The 18,160-nt window shown below is 44.3% G+C and overlaps 1 protein-coding gene across 1 annotated transcript in view; it reads right to left on the bottom strand.

Moving 5' to 3' along the window:
- The window catches only part of EIF5B (eukaryotic translation initiation factor 5B), a 197,499-nt gene that overhangs the window by 28,384 nt on the left and 150,955 nt on the right, over window positions 1–18,160 (bottom strand). The window contains exon 18 of the mRNA XM_030201415.1: window positions 546–677. Within this exon, the coding sequence (XP_030057275.1) occupies window positions 546–677 (132 nt within the window). The remainder of the gene's footprint in view (window positions 1–545; window positions 678–18,160) is intronic.

Raw genomic sequence — 18,160 nt, 5'->3', positions numbered from 1 at the left:
GTTTTTTTCTTAATTATGTGTATGCTTCTATTTAATTTATTGGGATTTTGCTCTCACCTTTTCAGTAGTAGATCAAGGTGAGTTACATTCAGGTACAGAAGATATTTCCCTGCCCCTTGAGGGTTTTTAATACAAGTATGTACCTGAGGCAATGAAGTAGTAAGTGACTTGCCCAAGGTTACAAAAAGCATCAGTGGGATTTGAATTATGGCTTTCCTGGCCCTCAGCCAACTGCTCTATCAGATGCTAGTGGCAAGTATCTGATGAAATTATCACTTTCACACCCATCACATACACCAAAATATATGCTACTACAGACTAGACAAAACCCAATTTTAAAACATAACAGATGAGGAAACTATTGGGGAATGGTATTAGCCCCAATATATAAAAAAAATACAGTATATCACTTAACATTTTTGTTCTCAACATAATTTGTCTCACATAGCTGAGTACAAGTTTCCCTTTACACTAGCATTCTAATATCAGCTGCTTAGCTTGCAATACTGTCTGGTAAACAATTATGCTACACACAATGCTCTTACTTTTAGAACTGGAACTTCATCCTCTCTGTGGGCCACTAACAGTGGTAACCCTGCCAGTGTCTTTTCCAAGTCTTTCCCGAGAATCTTTACACCCTGGGCTGCCAAAACTTCTTTGTGTTTCTCATACTGATTCTGAAAAAGGGTAATATTAAACATGTTTCAGAGTTATTGCAAAACTTACTTGGCAGTATAGCTTTCTTTCAGATAGTGTCAAACACTCATTAATTACACTTGTCTACTGGTCTCCTTAGTTGGTCATATTACTCTTTGAAGAAGAAACATAGACCACCATTGTCCACAGTATTTTGCATATATTGGCTCATTAAGAGCTAGTAAGAGGCTATGCAGATGAGTACACAAGCATATTCTCATCTGCTTTTACTTCATGACAGCAGATTCAATTGCCACTGAATGGTGTGGCAGCTCAAGTCAAAACATGCATGATTTAGCTGCTGAGTATTATTTCCCTTAATATTTTTCTGGTTGTGTATATGCTTGCATTACCATAGTGCATATACTAAGAATGAAGCCTGGGGAAGGGTCTCTCACAAATTATGAGCTGATTCTACTACAGTGCTGACACAGTTCACTTCACGCTAGATATCCAGAACTTCCTGTCTTCTTTACTCATCTCACTTCTCCATCTTTCCCTTCTCACCTTCTCTACCGATACTGTCTACTCCCTTTCAACTAGAATAGATGTTACATCAGGGAATGCCAGGGAGATAAAATTTCTAGATGTAATAAATGACTGCTTCTTGGAACAACTGATCTAGGAACAGACGAAAGAGGGAGCCATCTTGGATTTGGACCTTGGTGGCGTGCAGGGCATAGTGCGGGAGGTGGCAGTGTTGGGTCCCCTGGGAAACAGTGATCATAACATCATTAAGTTCAAACTACTATCTGGGATGAACCTGCAAAGGAAATCTACTGTAGCTTCACTTAATTTTCGAACAGAAATTATAATAAAATGAGGAAAATGGCTAAAATGAAACTAAAAGTATTGGCTGCTAAGGTCAGGACACTAACCAGGTGAGGACAGTATTCAAAAATACCATTTTGGAAGCCCAGTCCAGATGCATTCCACGCATTTGCAAAGGTGGAAAGAAGAGACAATGACAGCCAGCAAGGTGAAGTAAAAGAGGTTATTACAGCCAAAAGATGGTCCTTCAAAGAATGGAAAAAGAATCCAAATGAAGAAAATAAGAAGCAACATAAGCACTGGCTAAAAGAATGCTAAAAGAGAATATGAAGAGAAACTTGCCGCAGAGGCTAAAACTCACAGTAACAACTTTTTCAGGTATATCAGAAACAGAAAGTCTGCAAGGGAATCCGTGGGATCGTTAGATCACAAAACAGCAAAAGGGGCACTCAGGGAGGATAAAGACATAGCAGAGAAACTGAATGAATTCCTTGCTTCTGTCTTTACGGAAGAAGATATAAGAGATCTGCCTGTACCGGAAATGGTTTCAAGGGTGATGATGTGGAGGAACTGAGGGAAATCTCTGTGAACCTGGAAGATGTACTGAGCCAAATTCACAAATTAAAGAGCAGTAAATCATCCAAGGGTACTCAAAGAACTCAAGCATAAAATTGCTGATCTGCTGTTAGTACTATGTAACCTGTCGTTAAAATCGTCCATAGTACCTGAAGACTGGAGGGTTCTCGGGGTGATCCGGGAAATTACTGACCGGTAAGCCTGATGCTGATGCCAGGAAAAATAGTGGAAACTATTATAAAGAATAAAATTGCGAACACGTAGACAAACATGATTTAATGGGACACAGTCAGCACGGGTTCAGCCAAGGGAAGTCTTGCCTTACCAGTTTGCTTTCATTTCTTTGAAGGCGTGAATAAACATGTGGATAAAGGTGAGCTGGTTGATGTCATCTACATTTTCAGAAAGCTTTTGATAAAGTTCCTCATGAGAGACTCCTGAGAAAATTAAAGAGCCATGGGATAGGAGGCAAGGTTCTGGTGTGGATTATGAATTGGTTATTGGACAGAAAACAGAGGGTAGGGTTAAATGGTCATTTTACTCAATGGAGGAGGGTGAACAGTGGTGTGCCGCAGGAATCTGTATTGGGACTGGTACTATTTAACATATTTATAAATAATATGGAAATCAGAACTACGAGTGAGGTGATTAAATCTGCAGATGATACAAAACTATTCAAGGTTATTAAAACCTGAGCGGACTATGAAATATTGCAGGAAGACCTTAGGAAATTGAAAGACTGGGCAGCCAAATGGGAAATGAAAGTTAATGTGGGTAGATGGAAGTTAATGTGGACAAATGCAAGGTGATGCACAATGGAAAGAATAATCTGAATCATAGTTACCAGGGCCGCAGAGAGGCAGGGCAGGGCAGGGCAGGGCAGGGCAGGGCACCCCCCCCCCCCCCGGGATTGCTGCCACAACTCAAATACCTTGGGGCTGGCGGGGATCCCGAGGCCCTGCCAGCGGAAGAATCCAGCATTACACTCCATGCCTGCCCTGCAGCTGCTTTTTTTTCTCTCATCACGCATGCTCAGTTTCAAACCCAAGCATGTGCCTGGGGGAAAAAGCAGTTGCTCGGCACAGCAGTAGAGGCAGAGGAAAAAGCATCGCTGTCAAATTCAAACTTCAGGCTTCCTCATTTCATTCATTCAAGTATTTATCTACTGCTTATACCTAAGTGTCCCTAGTGGGCTCAAAATCTAAGATGTACTTTTACTGTTGTACCTGGGGCAATGGAGGGTTAAGTGACTTGCCCAGGGTCACACAGAGCTCTCAAAAGGACATGTGGAGGGGCATTTTTGAAAGGATGTCCAAGTCACAACATCCTAAACAGACATCCATCTCACAAATATTTTTGAACAGGAAATACATCAAGATTTCCTGTTCAAAAATACATGAGATGGACGCCTATATGCTGGAAATGTCCAGCATAAACACCCATTTTACAAACTGGAATATTCAAATTATAAACAGGGGGAGGGGGAACAAGGGACATGAACATCTGTATGGCAGCATTCGTTTATCATTTATCGTTTATTTACTATACCGTTACTTCTTGATAGCAAATCAGAACAGTTTACATCTATTAAATGTGGGATACAAATGCAATAAATAAATAAATAAAATAAAATAAATATTAAAATACAAATAACATACAATGATATTCTTAGAAAAGAAATCCATTTTATGGTAGGACAGCTCTAACAAAAACTTCCATACCAAAGAGAACAAAACAAATTATTCTATCAATCATACACATCACATCATTCAATACTATTACCTTTGGTAATATATATTCCCTGTTCAATAGCTATATTTTCTTTCCTTTCTGAGTGGTTCTCTAGATTGACAGCACTAGATTTCAAAAGCTTTTTCGAAGAATTAGGTTTTCAAAGCCTTACGAAAGAGCGTAAATGATTCTTCCACCCTGATAAAGTTTGGGAGGGAGTTCCACAGTGATAGTGATAGAAAGCAAAAGGCTGAGACTCGGGTCAATTCCCACCTAGCTCTCGAGGGAGGTGGAATTACCAGCCTATTATCAGTAAGTGAATGTAAAGTTCACAACAGTGTGTATGGAATAGTTAAGTTTGCAAGGTGTAGCTAAGTACAGTGTTTTAAATGAAATTCTCAGATAAATCGGGATCCAATGAAGTTGATGTAATAAAGGCGTAGCCTTATTGTATCTTGAGGCTCTACAAATTATACGTGCAGCTGTGTTTTAAATAGTTTGTAGGTGTTTCAAATTGAATTTCATAATGCCCGAATAAATGATATTACAATAATCAAGGTGTATCATAATGTTAGGGTAAGCCAAGATATGCAGTGAGTTATCTATTGTATTTCTAATAGAGCGTAATTGTACTAGATGATAGAAGAATTTTTTTTACTACTTCTGATATCTGATCAATAGAACTGAGTCTATAATCACACCTAAATATTTGACAGATTGTACCAGAACAATTTGCCTGTCAAACAAGGTAGGACTATAACCAGTTATCCAACAAGCTATTGTCTTTTCAGGATTTAGTAGCAGTTTGTGCTTAAAAAGCCAGCTTGCAACCTTGCTTAAGACAGTCTTGTATAGGCTTTAAATCTATGTTTGATGGATCTACATAATGAATCATCAGCATAAGAATATGAACTGATACCCGATGATTGAATAAGCAGTGCTACTGGGCTGACAAATAAATTAAACAATAGCGGTAACAGGACTGAGCTCTGTAGAACACCACAGGAAACAGTATGAGATTTCAAGATAGTTGATTTCTGTACCACTTTAAATGAGCTATTACTAAGAAAGGAGGCGAACCATTTATAAACAGTACCAGAAATTCCCAGTGACTGCAGGTGTTCTAATAATAGACTGTGATCAATCAAATCAAATGCTGCAAGTAAGTCAAGTGAGATACGTAAGGCAATCCTGCCTTGTTCAAGTCTTAAATGTAATTCACTCAAAAGGGCTGTCACTACTGTCTCAGTACTATAACCTTTCCTAAAACCCGACTGTCTTGGGTGTAATGCATTTATAGATTCAGAGTGTGATTGAAGCTGTGAAAATACGATGGTTTCCAATATCTTTGTCAAAAAAGGAAAATTTGAAACCAGTCAATAGTTTCTTGGGCAAAGAGGATCAAGTGAGGGTTTTTTAAAACTGGGCTTTACCAAGCCTTCTTTAAGAGTTATTGGTACAACTCCTTCTGTAAGACAGCGAAGTGAAGATACATACCTGTAGCAGGTATTCTCTGAGGACAGCAGGCTGATTTTTCTCACATGTGGGTCGACGTCCGCGGCGGCCCAGAAATCAGAAGATTTTGCAAGCAAAATAAAACAAAGTTTTCTAAAGAGATCCGTCGCGCTAGCAGCGCGGACCGCGCATGCGCGAATGACTTCCCGCCCTCTGCGTGAGCGTGGTTCCTTAGTTTAATCAAAAAGCATAAAACAAAGAAAGAACAACAACTCCAAAGGGGAGAAGTGTTAAGTAGTAGTAAGGCGGGTTTGTGAGAACAATCAGCCTGCTGTCCTCAGAGAATACCTGCTACAGGTATGTATCTTCACTTTCTCTGAGGACAAGCAGGCTGCTTGTTCTCACATGTGGGGTATCCCTAGTACCCAGGCTCACTCAAAACAACGAACATTGGTCAATTGGGCCTCGCAACGGTGAGGACATAATATAGATTGACCTGAAACCATAAACACCTAACTGGGAGTGCAGCCTGGAACAGAACAAAAATAGGTCTGGGGGGTGGAGTTGGATTCTAAACCCCGAACAGATTCTGCAGCACTGACTGCCCAAACCGACTGTCACGTCGAGTATCCTGCTGAAGGCAGTAGTGAGATGTGAATGTGTGGATTGATGACCACGTTGCAGCCTTGCAAATCTCTTCAATAGAGGCTGACTTTAAGTGGGCCACTGATGCAGCCATGGCTCTAACATTATGAGCCGTGACATGGCCCTCTAGAGTCAGCCCAGCTTGGGCATAAGTAAAGGAAATGCAATCTGCTAGCCAATTGGAGATTGTGCATTTTCCGATAGCGACTCCCATCCTGTTAGGATCGAAACAAACAAACAACTGGGCGGACTGTCTGAAGGGCTGTGTCCGCTCTATGTAAAAGGCCAATGCTCTCTTGCAGTCCAAGGTATGCAAACTGCTTTCACCAGGGCAGGTATGAGGATGGGGAAAGAAAGTTGGCAAGACAACTGACTGGTTCAGATGGAACTCCGACACCACCTGGTAGAACGGGTTCGACCGCATGCCCTTTAGAAGGGCGGACAGTTCCTCTGCAAGTACCTGCTTGTGCTGGGAGCTGTATGAATGAGCTCACAGTGGACAATTTGGAGGTTTGGATTCCAGATTGAGAGTGTATACTAACCGGACTATTTGAAGAACCCACTGGTCGGAGATTACAAGAGGCCACACCTTTGGTGAAAAAAACATTAACTTCGCTCCAACCGGCAAGTCATCCGGTATGGACACCTTTACTGTGGCAATGCTTTGCTGGAGCCAGTCAAAAGCCCATCCCTTGCTTTTGCTGGGGAGCAGCAGGGGCGTTAGGCGCACGCCACTGATGAGAACGAGTGCAATGGGGCTGCGCCTGAATAGGCCGTCGGGATGCTGGAGTGTACCTACGCCTAGCATAGGAATAGAGAGCACTCTGCGCCCCCCCCCCCCCCCCCCAAAAAAAAAACCCTCCTGGATGTGGCGGCTGTAGCAGAAGGTGCCCGACAGGAGAGAGAAGCCATAGCATCATTGTGCTTCTTGATCTGATCAACCAGATCTTCCACCTTCTCTCCAAAAAGGTTATCCCCCCAGCAAGGTACATCCGCCATCCTGTGCTGGACTGAATGATCCAGGGTCAGAAACACGCAGCCATGAGAGTCTGGATGCCACATCAAAAGTATTGTAAGCTCCCCTGGCCAGGAATTTACGATATGCCTTCTGCTGCCTGACCACTTGGCGAAAAGGCTGGGCCTGCTCCGGAGGGAGGGCATCGATCAAGGTAAGACTGGATATGGGCAGCGAGCATAGCGGCCTGACACATCTTCCTCCCAAAAGAGTCCAAGGTCCTAGCTTCTCTGCCTGGGAGCGCCGAGGCATAGTCCCTAGAACTCTTGGTTCTTTTGAGGGAGGAGTCCACCACCATGGAATTGTGGGGTAACTGAGACCTCATCAACCCAGGTTCACCGTGGATCCGGTACTGGGAATCAGTCTTCTTCGGGATCACAGGACCAGAGGAAACGACCAGTTTCGCATAAGGACTTCCCTGAGTACCTTATGCAAAGGAGCCGTCACAGCTTCCCTTAGGTAGAGAGGGATAATCCAGGACCTCAAGCATCTCAGCCCTGGGCTCATCCTCCACCTCCAGAGAGAATGGAATGGCAGCAGCCATTTACCGAACAAAAGATGAAAAAAAGAGACTCTCAGGAGGAGTCAGTCTCCTTTCAAGTGGAGGGGAAGGTTCAGAGGGAATCCCAAAAGATTCATCGGAGGAAAAGTATCTGGGATCTTCCTCTGACTCTCAAGTATCAGAAAGCATTTACCTAAGGTAACTCCAAGACTGAGCCTGCCTCGACACCGAGGACAAACGTCCTCAATGGCGATGTAGAGAGGCCGACATCCGCTTGGACTGCGGTGAAGCTTCCTCCACTGACGCTGAAGGGTAGTCGACCTGGGTGGCAGGAGGTGGCACCAAAGACGGGGACCTCACCACAGGTAAAGTGCCAGATACCGCTGCAGCAGACGGAACGGAAGGCGCAAGCACTCCCGATGCTGAAGCAGACTGGCGCAACAGTCCTTTCAGAAGCTCTGGATGCAGGGCCCAGATGCACTCGTCGAGAGTCGCCATCGGAGAAGGCTGAGGGGACGGTGGAGCAGCCGGTGGCAGAATCTGCTGAGGAGCAGGTACTGGGCTGCTAAGAGGCCGACGCATCGGCCTGAATGAAGGGGGAGCGGTCCGGTCCACTCACCGCAGACGCTTCTCAGGTGCCGAATCCTTCGATGCCCCAGAGCTCCTGGCACCATGTGTCGAAGGAGAACAGTGATGGTGCTTCTTCGCCTTTGCTCGATGCACGTCACCGAGGCTCCTCGGTGCCGACGTAGAATCCTCACGTCTCCTCGGGGTCGGGTCCGATGATGGTCGGTCCCATAGGGCCTGCACAGCAGAAGGCCTCGAGACAGGTGGAGACCCATTCGACACCACACTACTGCCAGCGTGTTTTGGCCTCTCAGCAGCCATTACATCTGCTCCTGAAGTCAATGCTTCCCTCGATGTCGACGTCGCTGACCTCGGTACTGATGTCAATGCAGACATCGAAGGACCAGACCGAGCCCCAAATTGTTTCTCACGTTGGACTTCTTGAGCTACTTGGAGCCGCTTCTTCATACAAAAACACAGAGCACAAGTAGGTGGGCTATGGTCGGGCACAAGGCACTAGATACACCAAGAATGAGTATCGGTGCCTGGGATGGACCAGTTGTACAGAGTACAACGTTTAAAGCCGCTGGGTGTCTTCGATGACACGTAAGGAAAAACAGCTCCGGCGAAATCAAAGGACTCAATTGTGCCAATAAAAAAGGCACAAAAAGGAGGAGAAACCCGACCGCGCGCCATAAAGCCGGCCGCATCGAAAAAGAAAGAAAACAAGCTGGGAGAAAAGAAACTGAGGATTTACTAAGAGGAATCCCTTTTTTTAAAAAAAACTAAACAAACAAAAAGGCAACCCGAATTGCTGAAAGGCAACTCTTCCCGGGCCAAAATGAGGACTACAGGAGGAACCTGCCGCACCTCATTGCGGGAAAAAAAGAAACTGAGGTACGCACTCACGCGGCAGACGGGAAGTCAGTCCACACATGCACAGTGTGCATACTACACGCACGCCAGAAGGCTCTAGCAAAGTTTTTGTTTTTTGCTATGGCAAAATGCCGGTTCCCAGGCCAATGCGGATGTTGACCCACTTGTGAGTATATTACAGCCTGCTTGTCCTTGGAGAATCTTTACTGTCATTGAAGGTAGGCGAGTTAATAAACCCAAAGATTAAATTTTAAGCCAATCTGAAGGTATAGGATCAAGAGAATAATAAGTAATAGACATTATCTTTTGAAATGAAGTGAATGAGAAACTCAAATGAATGCCATGATCCCAAGAGACTTGAGAAAGGATTAACATTTACTATGTTAGTAATGTTTACAAACTGTGCTCGTAACTTGCCTACCTTCGTTAGAAAGAAACTAGCTAAGATTTTTACATCTACATGGGTTGTAGTTTCACAAGACTGCGGTTTTGCTGTTATTTGTTTTACTATAGAAAAAAGTTGCTTAGGTGAGTTAGAAGCCTGCTGCATTTGTTTGGAATAGTATGAAGTATTTGCAATTCTAATCTGTGTTAAAAAGTACCATTGGCATTGTTTACATTTATTTAGTTGAAAATGGCCACACAGACAACCATGCAGAACAGAGGGCCAGCCTAGTGGTTAGTGCAGTGGACTGTGAACCAAGATACTCTGATTCAAATCGTGATCCCTCCAGGAATAACATACCTACTGTACCTGTATGTACACCATTTCTATAGCCTTTAGGCTTGCAAGTGACATATTTAGATACAGTAGACATATTTTGATTTCTGGAGGGCTCACAGTTAAAAAAGTTATTACAAACAAAAACATAAGTGCTGAAGTGGAATTTGAACCTGGGTCCCTTGGTTTACAGTCCACTGCAGTAACCATTAGGCTACTCCTCAGACTTGCTTCCTGCTTTAAGAATGTCCATAATACCTGAAGCTGTCATAGAACCTAGTATTCCCTTTTGGTTTTATTTTCAGGGAAGAGGACAGTAGCCACTGGGGGATAAAGGTGGTGTCATGCCTTAATCCCTCCCGTGGACAGATGCTCAATCTGGGCACCTTTTTGTACCCTGGATGTGCCTGAAACAGGTCTAAATAAGGACACACTTCTTTTAGACATGGACTTTTCCTCCACTTCTGTAATTGCTCTTGGCTGTCCAGATTTCAGGCTCTACCTAATCACACCCAAAACATGTCCCCCCCTTGCTATTTGGGCTACTGCAGTGTTGGATGGCCCTTTTCTGTCTTTGCAAAATCAGTACTAGGATGTTTCAAGTACATGGACGTACATTTCGGCCTTTGGAGATTCCATATTCTTTGAAAATAAGCACCATATTTGTCTGGACCTTACAACCACAATACAAGTTCATGTGCCCCCCCCCCCCCCCCCCCCACAACTGACTTTACCTATCCCTATCGGGTCCTATAAGAAATCAGACAGGCATAAAATGTAAGCCATGGAGAAACACCACAAAGAAAACAGGTGAAGCATTGTATATAGTGGAGATCACATGATGCAGTGAGCCGGGAAGCAGTGTTTTTCCTGAGCTCAGATGCCCTCTCAGGAAACACAGCCCCAACAGTCTAAACTCTGCTTCTAAGGTCCCTTCAGAGGTGTGTTTATGTACAAATTTCTCTGTAAAAGTGGTGTGAAAATGGCTATAAAACAGCAAAAAAAAAAATAAGGACAAGCTGAAGCAGTGGCGTAGCCAGAAGGCAATTTTTGGGTGGGCCAACAGGTTCGATAGGTGGACACTACACAGTGGTGTGCTGGTAAATGTTTAACAACAGGCTCTCTCCCTGTTCCACCTCTGCGCCCCCCCCATCCACCTCTATGCCCCTCGTCCACCTCTGTGCCTCCCCTCAAAATTGCAGAGCTGGCTTATAGCTGGGGAGAGTGCCTGGGGGGGGGGGGGGGGGCAATGCATTACTCTCTCCAGGAAAAAAAAATTAAATGATCCCAGGTTCCAATGTAATTCATGTTTAATGTGGGATAAAATGCCATAAATAAGTAAATAAATATAAACTTTTAACGTTGAGCACCTGATTCTCAAAGTGGACATATTCCAAACACTATAATGAAAATAAAATTATTTTTTCTACCTTTGTTGTCTGGTGACTTTGTTTTTCTGATCATGCTGGCCCACTATCTGATTCTGCTGTTATCTGTCCTCTTAACTCCGTTTCCAGGGCTTCTTTTCCATTTATTTCTTTACTTTCCTTCTTTCTTCTTCATTTCTTGCCCTACATCCGTAAGTAAAAGCTGGGTCCTCCGCAGACTTGACTGTCCAGTGGATCCAGCTTCTGCCTATTTTCTACATCCATGAGCAGTTTTTTTTCTCCTCTCTTCCTTTTCCCTCATCTCATCTCCTTCCTCTCTCTTCCCTCCCCCTCCATCCATGCCCAGCATTTCTTCTCTCCCTTCCCTCGCCCCCATCCATGTCCAGCATTTCTCCTCTCTCCCCTCCATTCATGTTCATCTCACTTCCTCTCTCTTCTCTTCCCTCCCCTCCATCCATGTACAGCATTTCTTCTCTCTCCCTTCCCCCTCCATCCTTGTGCATCTCCTTCCACTGTCTTCCCTCCCCTCTATGTCCAGAATTTCTTCTCTCTCCCCTCCATCCATGTGCATCTCCTTCCTGTCATACTCTTCCCTCCCCTCCATCCATGTCCAACAATTCTCCTCTTTCCCTGCCCCTTCCCTCCATCCACCCATGTCCAGCAACTCTCCTCTCCCCTAATCTCCATCCACCCATGTCCAGCTACTCTCCTCTCCCTTGTCCTCCATCCATCCATATCCAGCAATTCTCTCTTCTCCCCTGCCCCCCTCCATCCATCCCCAGCAATTCTTCTCTCCCCTGCCCCCTCCATCCATCCATACCCAGCAATTCTCTTCTCTCCCCTGCCCCCCTCCATCCATCCATATCCAGCAATTCTCTTCTCTCCCCTGCCCCCCTCCATCCATCCATACTCAGCAATTCTCTTCTCTCCCCTGCCCCCCTCCGTCAATCCATACCCAGGGATTCTCCTCTCTCCCCTGCCCTCCCCTCACGCTCCCATCCATGTCCAGTGATTCTCCTTCACCCCCATCCTCCCCTCCCATTCATATCCACCTGCCCGCCCTCTTCTCCCCCCCAACATCCCCCTTTCTCTTCCTGCCACAGTGCCACCCTGCGTGCCGTGGTTTAAATCTTTTTTTACCTCCGTTGAAGTGGCCGCGTCATTGAAAGCCCTGCCCATCAAGCCTTCCCTTCGTGAGTTCATTCCCTCAGAGTCCAGCCCTTGCAGAAAGAAGAAATGTCAGAAGGTGGGACTCTGAGGGAACAAACTCACGAAGGGAAGGCTTGATGGGCAGGGCTTTCAATGACGTGGCCGCTTCGACAGAGGTAAAAAAAAGATTTAAACCCCGGGAGATGTTGGGTGGGCGGGCCTGGAGGGAAAGTGGCTGGGCCTGGGCCCATCCAGGCTCACCCATGGCTACGGCCCTGAGCTGAAGACTCCAGAACACATTAAGCCCAAGATGGAGGAATCAGCAGCAGAGCGGCCTGTCACACACGTGAAACCTATGAAGAAGCTCATGGAGGCCATATTTGCTTTGAACCAGAAACTTACCAAAATTAACAATAACCTACAAACTTTATCACAATCAGTTGTAAGTTTACAGGGTGAGAGAGAGAGGATTCTGTAAAAAAACACCCATGGGGAATTACAGAAACTATGCAAGCTGGTCAAAGGGTAGGAGGACAAACCAGATGAGCTAGAGAATAGGTCACAATGAAACATCAGGCTGATCGGGTTCCCTGAGACCCTAAATGACGCAGAACTATGGAGTTCTATGAAATCATAGCTTGCAACTAAACTGTTGGCAGATGAGACCTATGACCCACTGAGGGCTAAGCAAACACACCGTGTAGGCCGTCCTCCAGAGGGTACAATGTGGCCCTGGGTTATCTCTTTATGTTTTGAACACTTTACTATTGTAAACCGCTTTAAAACCTTATTGTATTACGTGGTATATATCAAATCAAATCAATCAGAGAGGGGACCAGACAAGGTTGCCCTCTCTCCCCAGTGTTATATCTATTGTTAGCTCATCTTAAACTTCACCCAGACATCAGAGGTATTCAAAATAGGCAGAGCATATGTAAAATGCCTGGCAATGTTTCTAAATTGGAAGCCATGCCTCTCAATTTCCAGGTGAATCTATTTTGGATGAATTTCTCACTGAAAGTGAAGGGCAAGGTTAAATCACATAAAGTACCACGTACCACCAAGCCTTAATAGCAGCCAAAAAAACACACACTCTCTCTCTCTCAATCCATTGAACAGGCTGCCAATTCAACCAAATACCTGTTCAGCATAGTAAACAGCCTACTTACACCCCCCCCCCCCAAACAGAACCAGCCTGCCCAGTCAAAATTGAACTGAAGTGATTTTGCTGCATACTTTACCAATAAAATTAAACAACCACCTTGACCAGGACAAACTTGAATTACTCACCAGTACCTAACATCCTATTTCTAGAAAAACTTATAGAACAGTGTGATCAACTCAATGACTGGCTAGGAGAGAAACTGGCTAGATCTATGCCAATCTGGATTCAGACACAGTTGTGGAACAGAAATAGTTCTTGAACCCCTACTAGATGATCTTCACAGAAACAGAGACAGTAGATTTGTTTTGGTGTTAGCACTGCTAGATTTTTCAGCAGCTTTTGAACTGTGTATCACAATATCATACTAGCAGGACTGGCAGAAACAGGTATCAATGGAACAGTACTTGCCTGGTTAAGGTCCTATCTATTAGACAGACAACGGTCCATACTGTTCAGCAGCACCTCATCGCCACCATGGGCGCTGACCTGTAGGGTACCACAAGGATTGATATTGTCACCTATTCTGTTCAATACTGACCAAGCCACTATCCGAGCTGATTTGGTCAATGGACATTCAGTTCTACATCTATGCAGATGACGTGCAGCTACTCATATCCATTGAGCCTGATTTATCCACTGCCCTGAATAAACTGACTACCTGCTAACAACAATTCAAGAATGGGCTAAACAACAAACTTTGCCTGAACCCAAGTAAAACTCCCCCTCCAATCACAAATCGGGAACTTTGGGATACAGCTAGATTCAACACTTACTCTGATCCCTCAAATCCAAGAAACCTTCAAGAGCTGCTTCTATCATTTGCAAAAACTACACTGCCTCTCTCTCCTTACATTGAGAAGGCAAGACTTGTCTCAGTTGTGCACGCCATGATAACATCAAGACTGATTACTGTAATGATGTCTACACTGGTCTGACTACAAAAGGTCTACACCATCTTCAAATAATTCAGAATGCTGCAGCAAGACTAATAGAAGGTTGGAAGCGATGTAACATCACACCATTTTTGTAAAAATTTCACTGGTTACCAGTACAATAGAGGGCTAAATTTAAAACTCTATATTTGATATTTAAGGCCCTTAACCCATTAGTGCCCAATGTTCCCATAATAAGTGCCCATATGGGAACATTGGGCACTAATGGGTTAAATGGCCCAGAGTGCTTGAACAGGATCTCAAAGGTCACTAAGGTTCTCCCCAAGGAGTATCTCTAACCACACCCTCTCCAAAGGGCATCATGTGATGTGAGACACCGGCCAGTGAGCCTTCTCCGGAATAGCGCCCACACCGTGGAATACACTCTCTCATAAGACTTTCTCTACTTCAGGAAGCAAGTGAAAGCTTGGCTCTTCAACCAGGCCTTTAATGGAAGCAGTAACTAACTTGCTAATCACACACACAAGGAGTGACACCGGCTGCATATACTATAACAGAACATGTTTACCCACTCCTAACCTAGCTAAAATAATATTCAAGCACCTGATCCCATTTGCAACTTTCTTAAATTAGTCCCCTTATATGTTCCATTTGCTTACACCAGTGGTTCCCAAACCTGGTTGTATATGCCTTCCTATGCTTGGCCTGTTACTAAGGGCTAGGCCTAGGGCCTGTACTGTCAGTTTGGTTCTCACATGTTAGCCTACTAACTCAGCATCTTGTGTAACAATCATTGCTTTCTCAGGAGCTGCGAACTGACACTTCATAACATTTGTTTGCAGCTGAGTATGTTTTTCATATAGGGTGGATGTAACTTTGTAAGTTGGTAGGAGACAGGCTGAGGACCCAGTGTGAGCTGAACATGTCCAGAATGTTTCATTTGGGGAAATAGACAGAGAGAGGACACAAGGGTATTGTTCTGGCTGTGCATGAAGAACAGATAACTGATTAGCCAATGGCCACTAAGGGTGCATGTGCCCACAATGTCAGGAGAGACTGATATACCCATATATGGAAGAGGCTACTTTCTGATTCTAGTTTGACAAAAGTCACGTGATTTCTGGGAAAGCAGAACTTGTAACAGTATATACGTAATGTCTGAGAGGTGTGAGCTGAGCAGTTCTTCTTTCAGGATGTGCACTGCTGACTGACAACCTGCTCCAGGAAGAGAACTATTTTTTGTAATTTTTGGCTCTGTGAGATACTAATAAAGGTAATTTACTGGCTGCGCCTAAATGAGTCTAAGTTCTCTTTCTTATCTGTGTTTTCCCTCCCTGGGGGTCTAAGGGACGGAAATACACATAGTCCAGGAGGCATTCCAGCCAGTCAGGTTTTCAGGATATCCACAATGAGCATTCATGAGAGAGTTTTGCATGCACTGCTTCCACTGTATTCATATCTCTCTCAGAAATATTCATTGTGAATATCCAGAAAACCTGACTGACTGGGGTGCCTCCAAGACCAGGTTTGAGAACCACTGGTTTACACCTTATGCTGTTTTATTGCGTATTGTGTTGACACTGTAAGGTAGCATACGATGCCATATGTTATATTGTTTGAATATTTTTATTACTGTAAATGTTTATTGCTTATGTTTGGCTTATTCTTGCTGTACACCACCTTAGTGAATTCCTTCAAAAAGGTGGTAAATAAACCCTAATAAAAAAGAAAAACAAATACCTGGAGGAGGAAGTGACGTCACTGCTAGGTAATGGATATCAAGAAGCATAGCTCCATGAGGGTCTTTGCTGAAATTGTGGTTACCTGCTCCCCTGGGGGATTGAATATTCCCTATTCCTTGATGCGAGTGCTGGAGAAGACAGTCGACGTGAAAGAAGCTTCAACAGTTCAAATATACAGCTGATGGTGGCAAGAGTTCCCAAAGCATGTTGTCAAAAAGCATTGGGGCCCAACATAAAATGGCAGCAGTGGACTCCGAGTTGGAGGAGAAGGTGCATGACGACATGGTGCATAGTGATGGTGAGCTTTCTGCAAGCACAGTTGCGACACGGTTTAAAGATTTAAAGAATGAGATCTTAGTGGTCCGCACAGATATTAAAACTGCAGTGGTGGAGCTGCGCACGGAAGTGAGGGACACTGGCAGGTGGCGGATAGGCTTGATGGTGCTGATGCCGCTCTAAGCATGCTGAAAACAGATTTGCAACAGGAAAGTAAAATGAGGCAGGAACTGCAAGCTCTCTGGAGGACCTTGAAAATCGCTTGACACTGTAATCTGCAGTTCAAAGGCATGCCAGAGGTTGAAAAATACCAGAACAATCAGCAAGTTAAGGATATTTGTGTGGTGCTTCTACAAGGGGTTAAAGTAGATGGAGCAGAGCTTGCCAAGTGCAAGATTACCTTGGATTGGGCTCACCGGAGTCTTGGGCCCCAATGGGATGCAGTTCCACATGACTTAATTGCATGCTTTCAAGATTTTGGAGTGAAAGAACTAGTATGGAGGAAGGTTCATGTTCTGGGCAAGATAAAGTGGAACAACTGCTTGATTACTGTGTTTCAAGACTTAGTATGCAGTACGTTTAAGCAGAGAGAGATGTATGATGCCACTAAATATTTGCAAAACGAACTCTGTCAAACGGCTCAGATCCCACACTTATGTTTAAACGCCAATCTTTCTTAACTTTTCCACTTAATACTTGTATTCTTTTAATTCATTTTTTGGGAACCTCAGCGGTGCTCATTGCTAACGAGAAGCAATGTATCTAGCACCCACCTCTTCTTTGGCTCACCCGATTACCTTATCTTCCTATATATTTGTATTAGGCATTACACATCATTTTACTTTGAGCTTAAGTCTGAAACTAAATACTCATCTTTTTTGTCTGGCTTACGGGGTTATAAGCGTCCGACACGCATGTTTTGCCCACCCACAGGCTGTCTCAAGGACTCTCCACTAAAAAAAGAAAAAACATAATTCAAGGTACTGCAAGGGCTTACTAACTTCATTCGCCCCTGCTATGTTCCCATAAAATACTTCTCTTTTCTTACCCTCTACCGTAAATAGCACCAGCTCTGTAACTATTTTCAGGGACCACCCTTCTGCAAAGATGGCGACGGCATTCATCTATTCTTATTTAAAACATTTCCCGCTTATGACGTCATGTCCCCCCCCCCCCCCCCCCCCCGGCTCCCATAGGCTACTACATCTCCTCCATATTACAACAGAGAAGCCCATTCTAATTCTGCATTTAGCCCACCCGGTGTCATTGTTTGCAAACTGTAAAAAAAAACCACTGTTCCCTATAATTCAGAAGCTTATTTATAGAACCCCCCCCCCCCCCCCCCCGCCCTGCCCAACTGCACCTGTTCCACTATCCTCCACTAATGGGGCTTGGGTGTTCATCGTGGTAATACGAGACTTATGTTCTGTCAGCCAGATCTTCACTGGGCAGGTCTTCCTCCCTACATACACTAATTTGCAAGGGCATTCTATTACATAAATAACACTGTTCGTATCACAATTTGTAAAATCCTTCGCTTTCAGCAATCTGCCCGTACCTGGCACCACCCATTCTAATCCCACTACTGCTAGTCTGCACCACTGGCACTTCCCACACGTGCAGTGCTCCCCCTGGCTCTTCATACCATTCATGGAACTTATTGGGGGCCAGCCGTTCCCCCATCGTTTTGCCCCTGGTATATGCTTTCAGAGACAAGAGGCTGTTTGTTTGACTTCATGTCAACTTTTATTGGTTTTGGCATCTCTGAGTGAGCTGTTTTTATCAAGACAGAATCAAGGTGATCTCCTGTATATTCAGTTACAGTCGTTTTCCTTGTTATCATCATTATATTTCAATAGTGAAGGATTATTGTGTAGCCCCTGAAGCAGCCCAGTTGGGCGAAACACGGCCTGTGTCAGGCTATTGTATACATATTTTAATTGGTTTTCATCAATAAAATATATTTTGGTTTTTCAACGATCTGCTTTGTAT

This window comes from Microcaecilia unicolor, chromosome 4, assembly GCF_901765095.1.
Source record: "Microcaecilia unicolor chromosome 4, aMicUni1.1, whole genome shotgun sequence".
Classification (NCBI taxonomy): domain Eukaryota; kingdom Metazoa; phylum Chordata; class Amphibia; order Gymnophiona; family Siphonopidae; genus Microcaecilia; species Microcaecilia unicolor.
This window is presented reverse-complemented; position numbering and strand designations above follow the sequence as displayed.